This window comes from Mya arenaria, chromosome 2 (assembly GCF_026914265.1).
Source record: "Mya arenaria isolate MELC-2E11 chromosome 2, ASM2691426v1".
Classification (NCBI taxonomy): Eukaryota; Metazoa; Mollusca; class Bivalvia; order Myida; family Myidae; genus Mya; species Mya arenaria.
The window spans coordinates 39,758,367-39,776,304 of record NC_069123.1 but is presented as its reverse complement, the minus strand read 5'-3'; the positions used below and the strand labels follow the sequence as shown (position 1 = coordinate 39,776,304).

Genomic DNA, 17,938 nt, shown 5'->3' with positions numbered 1-17,938 from the left:
TCACTGTTACCTGTTCATATTTGTGCCTAGACCATGAGATGAGAATCAATTGTGTACTGATAGCAATGCATTATAAATTAACATAGTGATTTTCTTATACTGTACTAATAACGAAAGATTAAGAATGAAAATGAGAATAACCTGTTGATATTGTTAAACTGCGATACTCTGATCTGTAAGGCATGTTATTTCTAGTTGTGCTTGAAAATAAATGCATGCTGTTCATTTGTTTAGCCAATCTTAACATTTAGATAGAGAAATGGTGTATAACCATGATATTATTTCTTCATGTTCACAGATTCGTGTTCAAGCTCGTGATTTGGGTCGCCCAGCGAAGTACGGTTACAAGGTTTGTCACGTGGGAGTGGAACAGAACTTCCATGCCCCCTACTTCCTGGATACGGTTTACACGGCAACCATCCGCAACTGTGAGTTCTTCCCGCTTGGTGCCACTGTCCTTACTGTGGCTGGCAGGGATGATGATTTGGCTGTAAGTGTAATTTAGTATTTACATACATGTATGTGTAAAATGCTTTATCACATATTATTAATACTGTTTGGTTGTAAAGGTTGACATCTGAGCTTTATAATTTTTTGAGTTTTATCGCTGAACAAGAAAATCCTACTTTTGTAAACTAGCTCGATGAGACTCATAGGTAACAAAAGTACAATAAGGAAATAACTGCTCTTGATCATTTAAATTTGACTATCTTATCTTAGTTTTTAGGGACAATGTAAATAATTATATCTTACCTGTAATAAAAAAGGTCTATACTATAGACTGAATTTCAGATTCAGACTCAGAAATTTGCATTGTTAAGTTAAAGAGTCCTTGAAATCATTTCTTTTGACAAATCTTAACAGACAGGAATAAAACTGGGCATCATCAATATTATGTATGAATGCAGCAGAGCAAAGGATTCCCTTCTGCATTTATACGGCATGAACACAAAAAATGCGATCAATCCATACATTTATATTTTATTTAGCACTCTTAAAGATAAGTAAAATCTGTTGCAGCTGGGTATATATTGTTATAGAAAGGCTATCAACAACATTAGTGTATTACTACCATGTAACGTTGGTTAAATAATGTTGCACAATTAGAGAGCAATGTTGAAATAGTTTTAGCCATGTTGTCATAACCATGGTAGGTATAAAAAATGAACATCAAGTTTTCTCTACAAACAAGACCAGATAACAATTTGTAATTTTGAGTGAAGAGTCCCAAACTCGGACTCTAAACATAAAGGAATATTGACCTATGCCCTTTTTTTATTAGCAACCCTTATCTCTGTTCCAGGCTCCACAGAAAACTGTTCGTTATCGACTGGTTGACGACAATGAGTGTTTCCTGTTGAACCCTGTCACTGGAGACCTTGCCCTTCGCGGCTCACTGAACTATGAACCTTGCGCAGCGGGTGTCTTCAATGTAAGTTGCTTTAATTGTGGCCAGAGTCAAAATTTCTAATATACACAGTACTACTTTTTTGTAATCCCTGAATATGTATGTATACATATGTTTTTTACAATAAATATTTGAACTTGACATATGATTTTCATCCATTTTGTCATATAGGAAAATGAAATTGTTTGTAATCTTTATCACTTTAATCTCAAAATTAATGTATTTAAAATATGTGCCTAAGATTTTTTACAATATTTTGTTTACTGTTTAATGGATTGGTTGTATTAATTTTTTGAACAAGCCAATATTTTATCATAATACCTTACTCTAGATGCGAGCAGAGATCTGTGACATGGGCACACCGCAGTTATGTGGGGCCTATGTTGATATTCGGGTGAATGTTCTCAACAATGATAACGCTCCAATCTTCATTAGCGACCCATACTCAAAGACCCTCTCTGATAGTGCCTCTGTTGGCAGCCTTGTGTACTGTCCAACTGCCAACGATTTTGATGCTGAGGTAAGACAATGAAATACTTAAAATTACTATTAAGTCACCAGAGTGTTTATTTTTAGCTTGTATGCTTGAAGAAAAAAAGCTATTGAAATAGCCTTGGTGTCAGAAGTGTTTGGGGAGTGGTCGTCATGCGACAATATGCAATTGCATTGCAAGGCCCACAACTCTGACTTAAATAATTTTTAGGATGTGTCCCTTTTTCTACAAAAAATAACAACAGATGAGCATCGGTATTCCCTCTGTGGTGCTCTTGGCATGATTCAATAGTGGTTTCCATGCCCCCTACTTAACCTTCAGGGTTACCTTACCGTATATACAGTAATAAGGTAAAAAGCTTTGTTTTACGGCTTACACTTCAACAGTGAAGCAATATGGGAGTTGTTCTACTTTCAATTAATAATTTTCAAGAATACCATTGCAGTGCCATTCTCTTCTTTTAAGCCTCCATGCAACACACTGTCCTACTCCTTCTGTGACGACACATCACGCAACTATTTTGCGATCAACTCTACAACGGGTTGTGTGACCCTTGCCAATACTCTACCGTTGGACTGTCGATATCAGATCTGTCTCCAAGTAAATGATGGTGGCCTTCCGTCTAAGTACGACACAACCACCCTGACTGTGAATATCAACTGCAACAAATTCAGCCCGGTATTTGACCGCACTTTGTATGACTGCGATCAGACAACAATTTACGAAGATCAGGTGTTAGGAGAGGAGATTGTATGTGTGACAGCGACTGACGCTGATGATCGCACACCATATAACGATATAAGGTATACCACATCTGGTATTGATTCCACGAATGCTCTGACGTACTTCGCTGTTTCACCAAATGATGGATGTGTGTACCTGAGAAGGTCCTTGACAACTGACAATTTCCAGCAGAGCAACTTCACTGTGAGTTTTCTTTTATAGAAACTTTAATTTATGTTTTGTGCTTTGTTGAATTCTTATCTTGTTCGCAATGTATAACTCACCATATTGTTTTTCTTTTGATAAATATCATTGTAATTAATGTTAAATTAATAGTTGTATTTACATACTGGTAATATGTAGTGATTTACTCCACTTCAAGCAACTTTATGTCTTTTTGTATCAATTTGATAGATTTACATGAATAACTAATTTTATGTCAATCAAAGCTTTAACAATAAATGAATTAGATGTATAACATTTTTTTTCCAGCTTTACATTAGCGCATATGACCTCGGCACTCCCCAGAGGACCAGCGACCAGCAGGTTCGTGTGAACCTCTGTGTCATCAGGAACCGTTTCTGCCCCAGATTTAACAACCTACCAGAGGAAATAACTATCTCTCAGTCACAGTCTACATTTGCTAGGGTCTTCAATATCTCGGCCACTGATGGTGATGCCAATGTAAGCCCTTTATAATATTTTGTGAGAAATTATGCAGTTGGAAACCCAATTTGTTAGTTATCATTCAAAATTTTGTCACACTTACTGGATATAAAATGTATGTTTTAGTAAAAATGTAATTTTCGCCCGAATTTTAACAAGAAAGATATGGCTGTGTTTTGACCTTATGCAGTGTGATGATAGTATGTTTAAGATTTAAGATCAGAATTTATAGATATATGTACACATTTCTACATATGCTGTTGTTCTTATGCCTAAATGAAATTGAATTAACATGAATTACATAAAGCAGTATTGGGTAATGACACATGCTAATTTCAATAATGTTCCCCAGGTGCTTGATGGTCGGTTCAGCCAGGTGAAGTACACTTTGATTGGGGATGACAATGCCCCTGTCTTGTTCAACATTGACCCGGACCGTGGATTTGTTACTGTTACCAGCAATGGCCTTCTTAGTGACAGTGCCAGTGTCTACCAGGTGAGCTGGAAATTATTGTGTTATGGAAATATCATTTTTTAGATTTTTTTGAGACTTGCAAATGTACTTGACATTTAAAGTATTTAATGCCTTGAATGTCTGTCAAAATTTGATAAGTAATTTTCAAATAAGGTGCAAAATCTATAGCCTTTCGAAATTGACTGCAGTATGATCAGCCCATTTGCATGAAGTTTGATGTCTAGCGTTAACTAGCTAGTTGAGAGGTCAACCCATACCCCCAGAATCAAGCAATACAAACACAGTGTCAAGTTTTCAGTTGTAGCTATAAATTACGCTCACATTGATGGCACGCCTACAAACAAATACCTTTGAAGTTCTGAAAACTAACTGTAAAAATCCATTTTTGAGGCAGTGCAAATTGACTGCCTCTTAGATGCAAAATGACATTGTTTATGAGATTTTATTTGCTGATTTACGAGTGAACTTATTTTATTTGCAAACTGCAGTACCCATGCAATCTTCTCCTTTACCAATTTGTTGATTGCACATTTTAAAAGCTGAACTATTTATTTTAGACTTTTACGTTGAACATGATTTAACTCAACAACTCAATATATTTTATGTAATGTAAAAAGAACAATATTTTTTATTACATGAAGGTTTTTTATTCAGGGTAGAAAAAAATGGGGGTGGGGGTGAAATTACAGTACAGCCAGTGTAACTATAAAAGAAGATAAATTCTGCAATTTAGTATAATAAAATCCACACACAATTTGTTATAAATGTGATTTGGTAAAAAGTATTGTATTTTCATTTGAGAACCAATAGGTGTCCAATACAGTAGGTGTATTAACTAGTATTCCTTACAGTCATATGAATATGATATGTGTTTTCAGCTGCGTGTTCGAGCAGCTGATGGCAGCAGTATCCTTTGCTACTCTGACTCTGTCCTCACTATCAATGTGCTTCGTAACGAGAATTGCCCTGTGTTTGCGCCTTCACGCCTGTACCAGGCGACAATCACAGAGTCACAGGGGACTTCTGGACCTGTCATAACTGTTACAGCGAACGACCGTGACATTCATGTAAGAATTTCAATTTTGACATATAGGATATATATAAAGAAAGTTACAAATGTAAGAATTTCAATTTTGAGATATAGGTTATATATGAAGAAAGTTACAGATGTAAGAATTTCAATTTTGTGTTATAGGTTATATATGAAGAAAGTTACAAATGTAAGAATTTCAATTTTGTGTTATAGGTTATATATGAAGAAAGTTACAGATGTAAGAATTTCAATTTTGTGTTATAGGTTATATATGAAGAAAGTTACAGGTGCTTGTAATCCTCATGGTATTGATTTTTGAATTTAACTGTCACTTGCTGGTGAAGAACAGCAATAGCTAACCAAATGTCTTCATGGTAGTTAGTAAGAAGTTCCCAGAAGTGCATTTATCACTTTGTGTAAATAAAGAAAATAATGATAAGAAAATAAGAAGATCATGCAAATTAATTTGTGAATTATGAACAATCATTGCTGTTACATGATAATAACAATTTCATTTTTAGTCCCCGTATAACACAGTTCGGTACAGCCTTGCGAGCTTCTCGAACAACCGTGACCTATTTTACATTGATGCTGCTACGGGACAGTTATATCTCCGGGCCAGTGTCAGCGGAGCTACCAGCAACCAGTACAATGTAATGGCCTTTTATATTAAAACTATTTTTTTAAGATCTTAACATTTGAATTATTTTTAAAGTCGTTGAAATTTCATAATATGAAATGCAAAGTATGCTTACCATTAATGAATTAATATAAAGATTATTTGAAGTCAAGGAGAATGATGGTATTTTAAATGGTTAAATTCTGACTTTCTTTGTAAATTTTTTGACATAATTTTGTTTTTGTAATGAAAATAGTCTGTAGCTGATAATTTTTTGGTCATTTTGAGAGCAAATGGTCTGAAACAAACTTCAATGGAACTATTTCCTTTCCAGGTGACAATAATTGCCCAAGATGGAGGGTTCCCGTCCTGTCAGGATAATGCTACAGTGATTGTGAACATTCTCCGCAACCAGTTCCCCCCAGTCTTTGATAATGAGCTATACTCAAAAACCATTGTCTGCAATGAGGCAGTCAACACAAATCTCCTGACTGTTTCTGCAACAGATGCTGACACTCGGGTTAGTCAAGATGGAATATTATTTGATTTGACTGAATTGCTGTTGTGTTTCAGGTTCACCGAAGCTCACACAAGCCTATACAATGTGGTTAAGGAATTTAACCTACCTATACAATGTAGCTAATGCTCTATATGCCATTTTATCACATTAAATATGGGTATCATATGAACTGATTATGCCTACCCCCTACAGAAACAAATTTACCCTTTTGTAGTCCAAATAAGCGAAAATAGACACCCAACAACATATTATTCAAATAATTGCCTTCCCCCCCCGGTGGGTTATATGTTTAACTGGAATAGCCTTTATGTTTATGACTAAAGGTTCATTATAGATAAACCTATTGTAGTTTGAATTTTTGTCCTTTATTTCAACAAACACAAAAAAAACGACTTCAATATTTCAAGGTTGAAATAGGATGGTTATTATATTAATTTATTTATTTGTTTTCAATATGCTGTCTCTGCATATAAAACTCTTTCAAATGATATCCAAGTTGTATAAGCTCACAAGGATACCTATTTGTATATCAAATTCCTTAAACTCTATGTTTGATGATAAATCACTTGAATATTATTGATGTTCATGAACAATATGTAAGGAACAGTTATATTTTAACTTGAACATTTTCAGGCTCCATTCAACAGCCTGCAGTATGACATTATCGGTGACGATGCTGCTGCAACATTTTTCCGTATTAACTCTGTGACAGGAGCCATCACATTACAGACCTCTGTCAGTGCCGACACTCAAGATAGATACTATGTATGTAGTTGTTGTTGTTTTATACTTTTATATTCTCATCTGTTTTGGATAAATAAGAAATTGACATATTTTGGCACACAAAGTTAATGTGTTGCATGCAAGATCCACATCACAACCTTGAAATTAACCACAATGGAATGCTGCATAAGGTTATAGGTGGCCTTTTCGGAGCTGTAACTTTGTTATGCATGGGGGGATTTTGAAAAAAAAAGATGTTCAACACATGAAGGCGAAGTCTCAAGTGCATGATTTACTTCCCAACATTGAAGTCAATGTCACATTTAAGGGTTTATTCTTATGGAATACTGCATATTATGCACATAGAGTGTAGTGGTCATGTCAGGACTGTTACTCTGTCATGCAAATTGGGATAATTTGAAATCACATGGCACAGATGTTTGGCACATTGGCTCCTGTATTATATTATTATTAGCAATAGGCCCACCAAGTTTGTGGGTTCATAGGAGTGAGCTTGTTTGTTGGTTAGTTAGAAAACGGGTATAAGCATATTCTGTCAATTATGTATGTTTATGGAGGAATAGAAACACCAAGGAAATTCAAGTTAATTAAGTAGGAACTTGTGTAAAATTTGCAATAACTACCTTTATAGATTCGAGTACGTGTCCGTGATGGTGGCAGTCCAGCTCGATCGGACACCACGGTTGTGGTTGTGTATGTAACGAGAAACCTTTCCCCACCCGTGTTCAGCCCTCTTCAGTACACTCAGACAATCGCAGATACGTGCGATATTGGTGGACCCATTCTGTTCCTGACTGCTACGGATTCAGATTTCTGTGTAAGTTTTGTAATCAGCGATCATTCCAGATTTGATTATCCAGTTATTTTTCTTATTAATAAAATATAACAACACAATTGCAAATAAGCATTATTTTTGTTATTTAAAAAAAGAAAAGAATAATCAACTTAATTAGAGTGTGATTTTTTTTCAAATGTGCTTGTTGCTTTACAAACATACATTTAAATCATATAACAACTATTAATCTTTTTCATATTTTTTTTACAATATTAATATCTTTTTCAGGACCCAAACAGTGGCGTGCGTTATGCACTGCGTGGTAACAACGATGTGCTGGACTACTTTACAGTGAATGAAATCAGTGGGGCTGTCATGCTCCGGCGATCTGTGTTCCCTGTAGAAGGATGTGTGGAGGACCAGACTTTCTCTGTAAGACACCTTTAGTTAATACAATTTGGTATTTGATTGATTGTGAAGAGTGCTTTATAGTGATCTGAAACAGACATGAGTCCTTTTCCTGCATGGTTTCCTTGTTTTAGAGGAAAAAAAAAGAACCCCTAGGTTCCAACTTGCAGCCCAGGGCAGAACCTTGCCCTCCTGGCTAGTTAATCCAGAGATATCAAAATCTTGCTGATTTGTAGCCTCGGCTATCAAAAGTCTATTACATTAAGTGATCATTTTCATCAAGAAGGCATTTTTTCCCATTATTAACTTTTAAATCACATACAGGTATCATTCTACTTATTAATTTTTATGAAAATGAAAATTTGTAAAAAGCAAAGTCTTATTCCTATTATCTTTCCCTGCAAATATTGGTAAGGTATAACTGCCAATTAATTTAAGCAATCCTGACACAATCAGCTTTTATAAACAGCATTTTCGTTAAAGCATATTAAGGTGTTTTTTTAATGCTAAACCTTGCTGTAAAATTTCCAATTTCACACATATAACCTCCGGAGGGAAGGCACTTTTAAATGATGCAACCCCCCTACAGAAGCAAATAAACCCTTCTGTGGTCCAAATAAGCGAAAAAACACCCTCACCCATATACTGTTTAAATTATTGCCATCCCCCAGGGGTTATATGTTTTACTGGAATAGCCCTCACATGTATAACTTTCTCTTGACTTTAGCATTACGCATATTTCCCCAATATTTTCAGTTTGAAGCTACCGCCTTCGACCTAGGAAGACCTGATTCCCTTGAGGCACAGACCCGAGCCAGTATCTCCATTCGCATTGAGTGTAACAGGTTCACCCCACAGTTTGTCAACGAGCCATATGCAAGAACAATACAGGAGACTTTCCCAGTGTTATCTTCCGTGTACAGGGTGACGGCCTCAGACAGTGACACAAGGGTAAGATAGTAAGCTAGATGTATAAAAAGATGTGCCAGAAAGGGCACTTTTGATGTGCATTGAATGAGCCTTAATGGGGCACTTGCAAGGGTCAATGTTCAATTCATATTGTGTGTTTTGTAACTACTTTCAATACTAATAGTTTATTTGAATATCTTAGCTGTTATCTTAACCTAAGGGTCAAAATAATGTATAATTATTTATTTTATACTTATTTCTGAAAATTAACTTGACAATATGTCCAATAAAAAATAAGTACCGGGAATGGTTCATAGTCATCAAAGGCGGCTCTTTCAAACAAAAGGGCATAGTAAAAAGGCAGCAGGATGCCAGGGCTCCCCCACCCCTGCTATTTAGGCCTAGCTGGAGCACTGGACATTGAATGAAAAGAAGAGAATTTTATTTTGTTACATCTCAATAAAGTATATTATGTAACGATGGATCATTGATACTTTTTCAGACCCCATTCAATGTTGTGAGGTATCGCATGATTGGAGATGATGTTACACCAACATACTTTGGTATCAATGAAGCAAGTGGAGTTATCAGCCTTAGAAACGTCAGCCTTCTCCAAGATGCGGCCACCACCTATACAGTAAGTAGCAGCCGTTTTTATTAATTCATCTGATTTTTGTAAACAAATGTTCAGCAGGTAAACAAGCATAAGTAATCCAAGTGTTGTCCAGCACATGCATTAGGTCAGTATTTACATTCTTGAGTTTGAGTGGCTTTGAGTGTGAAACAATTCACATTAAATTGAAGATGTGTGATATAAATATGCTCTTATTTAAAATTTAAATCTACCTGATTTAAAATATATGTTGTATTATTTTCACAATGATGTTTTGAACTCAACTGTTTTCAGGCCCGCATTGAGGCGTATGATGGAGCGTGTCGCACCAGAACAGCCACAAGTACCGTGAGAATCACTGTTCCCCGCAACCTGTGTGACCCGATATTTGACCGTACAGATACTTACAGTGTCAACATTCTGGAAACCGCCCCAGTTGGCTCACTTGTGTATGACCTTGACACTTATGGCCTCGATATTCAAGTAAGGACTAGATAGAACTTTATTTTTGATACACTTATCTCTTCAATTTGATGTTCAACCTATGGAGAAAGAATTCATAGTTTGGCTTGTTAACAAATACACCTGAAAAAAACAGCGTTGTTTTTTCTGCTCAGAGCACAAAAGTGCAATACCATAATTTATATACATTTTAATTGTATACTCAATAAATTGGATTTTTTTCTTTGATTATGAAGACTTTATGCGGCAAAATAAATAAGAATACATTCTGAAGCAAGTAGCTAGTGATTTCTTAAAATAGACATCAGTACTGGTTTGTACCCAAGAAAGGGACTCGAGTATGGTTATATCATCTATCAGCTTTCATCACAATCAAGCTTAAAAGAAATTAGTATAAACTGAATGAAATTCACTCAAAATCGTTTTCTCTCTCTCCAGGCTCCTGAGAACACGCTGAGGTATAGTTTGTGCCCCAATCAAGGCAACACAGGATTCTTTGATGTCAACTTTTTCAATGGGAAGATAACTCTGCTCCAGTCATTCGAGAACGTCAACACCAACTTCTTTACGGTGGGTTTCCAGCATGGCAGCATTTTATGATTTGCTTAGTGTTTCCATGTAAAGATGATAAAGAAAACAGTACAAGTGAAAATGGTTCTTTAATAAGTTCTAAGGAGAGTGCAGCATTATTTCTTGAACGCAGCGTGAAATCTTTTTTTGGTGTCACTTGATGTGAGAAATATTTTTTTTTATTTTAAATATTGCCACAAGACAAGGTTACCATTGTGCTACAGATACAAGTTTTCAACACAGGGCGGTAATTGTGTGAATGACAATAAAAAGTAGTCCCATAACGGTAATTTTTTATCTTTGCTCGTTGGCAAGATAAGGATTTCCAGCATGGCCAAATATTTGGATCTACTTATCTTGGGTGGTAGAAAAGCTTTTTTTTTCAGGTGGGAATATTGTTAAAAAAATGATATACATATTTTATGTAATTGTCCAAGGTCAAAGTTACATTATGTACAGGGAAGTCGAACTAGTATGGATTGAAGGAAAACAAACACCGTTTGAATGAAAAACAGGCATTTATTAAAATGCCATAAATATTGCTAAGTTATTCAAAAGGTAATTTAGAAAAGTTGTCCGAAAAACATATCTGGGTGGTATTATGTATCCCTCCCCTTTGCTTCAGATATTTTATTGAACCGTCATAAAGTGTATGGGTAAAATATCCTGTACTTGGGTTGGAATGCATCACTCTTGAAATCCCAATGCAAGATACTTATAATCTTTCATTCTATCACTTGCCAGGTGTGTGTGGAGCTGGTTGATGGATGCAGTCCGCCACGTACATTACAGAGAAACGTCAATGTGAATGTGGTCCGGGTGAGCACAGAGACACTGCAGTTCACTCTCCAAACCTGCTATTCTGTCACCATTCCCGAGACTGAACGGGTTGACCAGTCCATCATACAGACCTTGGCTAATCCTGGTGTAAGTGATGTATAGTGTGTTGTCATTATTCATAGATTATTTTTTTTATGGCCTTAGCATTTTTGTTGTCAGTGATGGCCATTGATGCAACACAAAAGTATTGATGACATTAGAAAAGGACTATGAATACATTTGTATAATGACACTACCTTTATGGGTAGATAATTTTGTTTCTCTTTGAGTTGATGACCAACTATTCACATTTAGTGTTGGAAACATTTGCAAGTCCATTAAGTTTACACATGTCATAACTTCAAATCATTTACATTTAATTAGAGTTAATGTTAAATGAAATAAATGGTATATTTCAGAACCCAACCTATAGCATTATAAGCTTTGAGCCAGGCACAACCTACTTTGGTATCAATCCAAATACTGGCAACATCTTCATACGCAGAAGCCTGTTGGAAGATCCGGTATACCTGACTTTCTACAGGTAAGTCAGAATTGTAGGGATGGTTTGTTGGGGATTCCATTAGAAATAACTCTTTCTGATGTTATTTAGATTTTACTTACATAATTAAACTCTTTGTTATGCATATCTTGGAGATACAATATTTATAGTCGTATTTGTCATGTTCCGTCTTATACCAAAGTGTCACATTATCTTGTATCATGTCCCTCTTCATCTCTGATGAATATCTGAGGAAGGATTTATGAAACTTTATGCATACATACGAGGGACGCAAAAGATTGCTCATTTGCTGTTACATTTTTCTTGCTCTACTCATTTAGGAGTTAAGGCCCTTGATTAGATTTAATTTTTTTTTTTTTTTATGTTTATTTACTCAAAATTAATATCTTTATCCAAGATTTGAAGTTTCAGCACATTACCGTGTCCAGGCAATGTCAAGGGTATTCCTCATTCCTTGTATAGCTGTTGCTGGATTTTGAGTATTAGACCAGTAGAAATCTTTGATTATAATAAAAGTTTTAAAATTCAGTGTTTGTAATTGGCACAGTTATAATTTGCTTAGGAAGCACAGGATAAGATATATATGGCTTATCTTGAACACTAAATATTAACTGAAGATTTTATTTGAAAAGACTTCAGATCCAAGCCAGAGCTGTGATTGGTGGTGTGGAACAGACTGCGGCTGCTTGTGTGAACATTACAGTGACCCGTAACTCTAACTGCCCTGTGTTTATTGGGGCCCCATACTCCACAGCGATCAGTGAGAACCTAGTTGTCGGCCGGTCGGTTGCGAGTGTGCTAGCAAGGGATGGCGATGGTGATGCTATCAGGTATGCATTTCTGTGATTTTGACTTCTTTGTATTAAAGGTTTAGTTGTGAAATCAAAATTGGTTTATTTATATGCAAATCTGTAACATTTAAGGTTTTTTAAAAGAAAGAGGTTTGAAACAGATAATATTGCATGTACACTCAAGAAAAGTTCCTGTTCAACTTTTACATCAATTGCATTAAAAGCTCCAACCTCATGCCTACACAACCATTTGCTCTGCCAGCATGACCAAGTCTATTTTACATCAGTCAAGTTCATGTAATTTCTTCTGTTTTAAGGTACACAATTATTAGCAACACCCAGGATCAGTACCCGTTCTACCTGAACCCGTTTTCTGGGCTGATTTCACTGACCACGTCCCAGTTTAACACAAACGTCCCGTCCTACACCTTCACTGTACAGGCCAGTGATCAACGACCAGAACCATGTGTCACCACTGCTCAGGTAAGTTGAGTTAAGGCATAATCCTTTTGAAGAGAAAGTTCAGGTACAATCAGTGTTATGAAATTTTCTTAGCTTTAATTGCTGTTGTCAATGTCATTACCAGCTTCTGTGTTAATGTAGTTGTACAAAAAACATTCTTTCCATTTTAGCGCCAATTTAATTGAATGTTATTATGCCCCCTTTTGAAAAAAGTGGGGTATATTGTTTTGCACATGTCGGTCGGTCGGTCTGTCTGTCGGTCGGTCGGAATACCAAATGGTTTCCGATCAATAACTTGAGAACGCTTTGACCGAGGGACCTCATACTTGGTATGTGTATTGGTCATCACCAGCAGATGAACCCTATTGATTTTGAGGTCAGTGGGTCAAAGGTCAAGGTCAGTGTGACCTTTACATGAAAAACGGTTTCCGATCAATAACTTGAGAACGCTTTGACCCAGGAACCTCATACTTGGTAGGTGTATTGGTCATGACCAGCAGATGAACCCTATTGATTTTGAGGTCAGTGGGTCAAAGGTCAAGGTCAGTGTGACCTTAACATGAAAAACGGTTTCCGATCAATAACTTGAGAACGCTTTGACCCAGGGACCTCATACTAGGTAGGCTTATTGGTCATGACCAGCAGATGAACCCTATTGATTTTGAGGTCAGTGGGTCAAAGGTCAAGGTCAGTGTGACCTTAACATGAAAAACGGTTTCCGATCAATAACTTGAGAACGCTTTGACCCAGGGACCTCATACTAGGTAGGCTTATTGGTCATGACCAGCAGATGAACCCTATTGATTTTGAGGTCAGTGGGTCAAAGGTCAAGGTCAGTGTGACTGTAAGCTGAAAAAAGGTTTTCTGATTGTCCATATTTTATTTAAGTGTCCAAATCCTACTAACAATTTGGCTCCCAAGGGGGCATAAATGTTTCACTAACATCTCTTGTTTTTTTTAAAATATGATCTCTTTTTACATGGCGTCTTAAAGAATTATGTCTGGAAAGTGTCACAAATGCCCTGTGGAAGTGGGGTAGTTTTAATGTAAAACTTTATACTTGGTATGCAAGATTATGTTGACCAAGTTCAACATTTTTGCAAATTAGAATATACATGTATCATGATGAATTGAGCAGGTTCAGTCATTCTTGTTAAAGATTTGTTATGTTCAAATATCAAAAAGTAAGTATTTTGATTTTATTGCTCATGTGGTGTTAAATTATCATGACCTGAAATGGTCACTGATTGCTTTGGAATATCTTTATTTCTTTTATTCCTCCCACTACACAGGTGACGGTCGTCGTTAACCAGGTGTGTACAGGTTCACCTCAGTTCTCGCAAGGCCCATACTCAGGAACAGTCCGGGAAAATGAAGCGAATGGCACTGTTGTCACCTCAGCATCGTGCTTCGATAATGCCCTCACCGGCAGTATCGTATATGAGCCGTATGGGTATTCATTGGCTGCTGCCTATTTCGAAATTGACAGACAGACTGGCAGTGTATTTGTATCTAACTCCAATGCTCTCAGATTGCACAGAGGATATTCTTACAGTGTAAGTTTTCACAATTTTTTTGGTTAAAGAGCACAAGGTATTGATCGAGCCTTGGTGTAAGTATGCAAAAACAATATCTTTAAACTACATCTTAAATTTTCCATATTATCCTGAAATTCAACTGATTTCCTTTACACAAATAAGTAAAGTCTTCTATTGTTTTTTTCCAGTTCCCAATACAGTGCTATGATTCCGCGTGCCCAGACAGGAAGGTATACTCAGACGTTTCTATAACTGTGGAGTGCAGCACAAATGTTCCCGTTTTCCAAACTTCAAGATATTTCAAAACCATTTTCGAGACATGGGAACTTGGCACTGAGATCCTGGCAATAACAGCCAGTGACAATGATGGAGACGTGATCACATACTCAATTACCGGTGATGCTTTCGGAACAAGTTCCCGAATTGAGGAGTTTTACTACATTGTGTCGACCACTGGCGACATCTACCTGAAGAAACCTTTGACCGAGGGAACTCAGCTCACTGATAATGTGAGGATTTTTGTAACCCCTTGTTTGATTTATTGTAAATTCAATGTGAATGTAACTCATGCATGTTAATTAGTACATTCCTTATCACAAACTGTTCAATTTATTGTTTCATTCCAGTGTTTCATCAAAACAACTATTTATCATTCCAAAAGTAAGAAAATAGAAAATAATTTGAAAAATTAACTTTGGGGTTTAACATAAGTCAAATATATATTATAAACAGAAGTGTTTGTGTTTGTATATGTTTAATTTCCAGCCAATTGCCTTGCAGTATTTATAATATATATTTTCTCCCAGATTGGGCTGCGGGCGTGTGACTCCCGATGTGGTACTCCCCAGTGTGGGACAGCAGTGTTTACGCTTACAATCCAGCGAGACCGCTTCAGCCCCTTCTTGCAGCCTTGCAGTGCAACCATTGGCACAGAATGTGAGATCAACTCACTTGTAACCCAGGCTAGGGGCACTGATGGCGATCTCATTGTAAGATTTTATCAATCTTTTTTTTTTTGTACTTTTTTTTGGTACTTTTTATACCTCGAATTATTATTGTTTTGTCTTTGACTTAACTATGATCTTGTGAACTAGTAAACTACATTTGAATTCTTTGTCGTCAGTGTAAATATTTAAACCTTTTATCACATAAATGCTAGAAGCCTATAAGACCTTATAGAAGGTATATACTAGTTTTCATTTAATGTCTTCAACCCTTTTTTCATGTAAGGGTTATAGTCCTAATTTTTGTTATGCTATTGAATCACTTGCAATCTTTAATACATGTTTTGGTTTTAATCGACTTCCAAATGATGTGCCACCATTAAACAATGCATGACATTGTCAACACTTCTGTTCTATGATTCTTTTTTATCTAATGATCAAGTAGTACCACTGAAATGTTTAGATATGAAGTTATAAAAGACTAAAAGACATACAGTAACATGTTTGTGTAATTTTATTTTTATATATATGTCCTTTTACAAATAAATGTCTAGGCCTCATCAATGTTTGTAAATATGTGCTTACACCTTAAAGCAATGCTAGATTTACAGTTGATTATCATATTTTGTTGCTGTGTTTCTTCAGGGCCAAATAAGATATGTTGCTGATGGTGAGAACCCATACTTCAATCTCAACTCAACCACTGGTCAGATACGCCTCCAATCATGCCTGACCTCTGACACTGCGGCCGTCTACTACATGCGACTGCGTGTATTTGACACAGAGTATCCAGCTAGACAGGGAACGGGGACATGTACGATCTTCGTGAACAGGAACCCCAACCCCCCAATAATAACATCACCCACCTGTGCAGCATCCATCTCTGAAAATGCAAATCTCGGACTACGAGTGTTCAACATCACTGCTTCTGATGCTGATGGTGTAAGAATATTGATTATTAGCATCATGAACATGGCAAAATTAGTTGCATATAATAATAAATAGGTACTCAGTGAAAAAGGTTGTAGAAATCCTCAATCAAGTCTTCAGTTTAGAATTTTTACTCACCTTAAACTTTACACATTTTTCAGGATTTATTTTTTATGTTTACACAGGACAAATTAAGGTACAGATTTAGCGGTTTGACAGACTCTGTGGTTGCAAACACATTCTTCCTGGATCCTGACACTGGCAGCGTCATTCTGAAGTCTTCATTGACCACTACATTCAGGAATACCTTCCAGGTAATAGAATTGTTAAACATACACTGTCAATTGGTCAAATATTTTTGGAGTTTAATATTTGTGATTATTTACACACCAATTAGAACTACAATTAGGTAGCTTAAGCAAAATACTAATTTACCAATGTTTTCCAATATTCTAACAATATCATAGTATATTTTGAACTTGTGAAATTGACCAAATCAAAACAATCCTTAAAGAATGTTGTATAAACCATTCTACAGAATAATCTTCTCCTGCCTTTTTACGCCACCTTGTGCTGTTTACGCCACCTTTGCTGTTTATACCACGAATTCCTGTTACACCTTCATGTGCTGTTTACGCCACCATTTCCTGTTTATGTCACAATTTCCTGTTTACGCCACTATTTCCTCTTACACCTTCATGTGCTGTTTACACCACCATTTCCTGTTTATGCCACAATTTCCTGTTTATATCTCCATGTGCTGTTTACACCACCATTTCCTGTTTACACAGTCCTTGATGTGCTATTTAAGCCACCATTTTCTGTTTATGCCACCATCTCCTGTTATTAAAATTTATCGTATAAAACCCATTCTTGAAATGGTTGCAACACATTCTGTGCTTTTTCCTGCCAAAATGAAGTTCAAACAAAAATGAACATACACATGTACTTGTTTTGTAATGCATGACAGTTATTAAGTATACCTAATCTTTTAATATATCTTTATCAAGTCAAGCATATTCTTAAGTAAGGTCAGATAACACTAATAAATTACAATCAATATGAACTTACTCATTTGAAATTTCAGTTTACTGTAACAGTGAGTGACCAGTCAAACCCTGAAAAGACAACCTCGACTAACTGCTTTTTCACAATCCTACGTGACACTTGCCCACCAGAGTTTATACGCCAACCATTCCAAGTCACTGTTGACGAGTGCCTCCCAGAAACGGCAAGCGTGTATACAGTGACGGCCACAGACTGTGACCTCCAGGGCTCGTTGGTTTATAATGTCTACCCGAACTTCGCCACTGATGATCTGAGGGCTCAGTATTATTTCTCTATTAACAACAATGGTGAAATCAGGGTGCGGAATAACCTTCGAACTGAGTCTACTGTTTCCACCACATATGAGGTAGGGCCAAAACATAGCCTGTATGAAGTGCACACTTATATAATAAATAGTCGAGTGAATCACCTTGTAGGAAATCATACCATGTTAAAAAGTCGCTAC

The 17,938-nt window shown here is 36.4% G+C and overlaps 1 protein-coding gene across 1 annotated transcript in view; it reads left to right on the top strand.

The window, feature by feature from the left end:
• The window catches only part of LOC128210972 (uncharacterized), a 124,344-nt gene that overhangs the window by 57,929 nt on the left and 48,477 nt on the right, over window positions 1-17,938 (top strand). Inside the window, exons 63-88 of the mRNA XM_052915331.1 lie at window positions 299-490; window positions 1,304-1,432; window positions 1,740-1,928; window positions 2,367-2,828; window positions 3,117-3,308; window positions 3,643-3,786; window positions 4,644-4,832; window positions 5,320-5,451; window positions 5,752-5,937; window positions 6,571-6,702; window positions 7,313-7,498; window positions 7,745-7,888; window positions 8,621-8,815; window positions 9,276-9,410; window positions 9,681-9,869; window positions 10,287-10,418; window positions 11,163-11,345; window positions 11,657-11,781; window positions 12,393-12,590; window positions 12,869-13,034; window positions 14,306-14,569; window positions 14,740-15,060; window positions 15,358-15,540; window positions 16,141-16,437; window positions 16,611-16,739; window positions 17,513-17,839. Of these exons, the coding sequence (XP_052771291.1) occupies window positions 299-490; window positions 1,304-1,432; window positions 1,740-1,928; window positions 2,367-2,828; window positions 3,117-3,308; window positions 3,643-3,786; window positions 4,644-4,832; window positions 5,320-5,451; window positions 5,752-5,937; window positions 6,571-6,702; window positions 7,313-7,498; window positions 7,745-7,888; window positions 8,621-8,815; window positions 9,276-9,410; window positions 9,681-9,869; window positions 10,287-10,418; window positions 11,163-11,345; window positions 11,657-11,781; window positions 12,393-12,590; window positions 12,869-13,034; window positions 14,306-14,569; window positions 14,740-15,060; window positions 15,358-15,540; window positions 16,141-16,437; window positions 16,611-16,739; window positions 17,513-17,839 (5,121 nt within the window). The remainder of the gene's footprint in view (window positions 1-298; window positions 491-1,303; window positions 1,433-1,739; window positions 1,929-2,366; window positions 2,829-3,116; window positions 3,309-3,642; window positions 3,787-4,643; window positions 4,833-5,319; window positions 5,452-5,751; window positions 5,938-6,570; window positions 6,703-7,312; window positions 7,499-7,744; window positions 7,889-8,620; window positions 8,816-9,275; window positions 9,411-9,680; window positions 9,870-10,286; window positions 10,419-11,162; window positions 11,346-11,656; window positions 11,782-12,392; window positions 12,591-12,868; window positions 13,035-14,305; window positions 14,570-14,739; window positions 15,061-15,357; window positions 15,541-16,140; window positions 16,438-16,610; window positions 16,740-17,512; window positions 17,840-17,938) is intronic.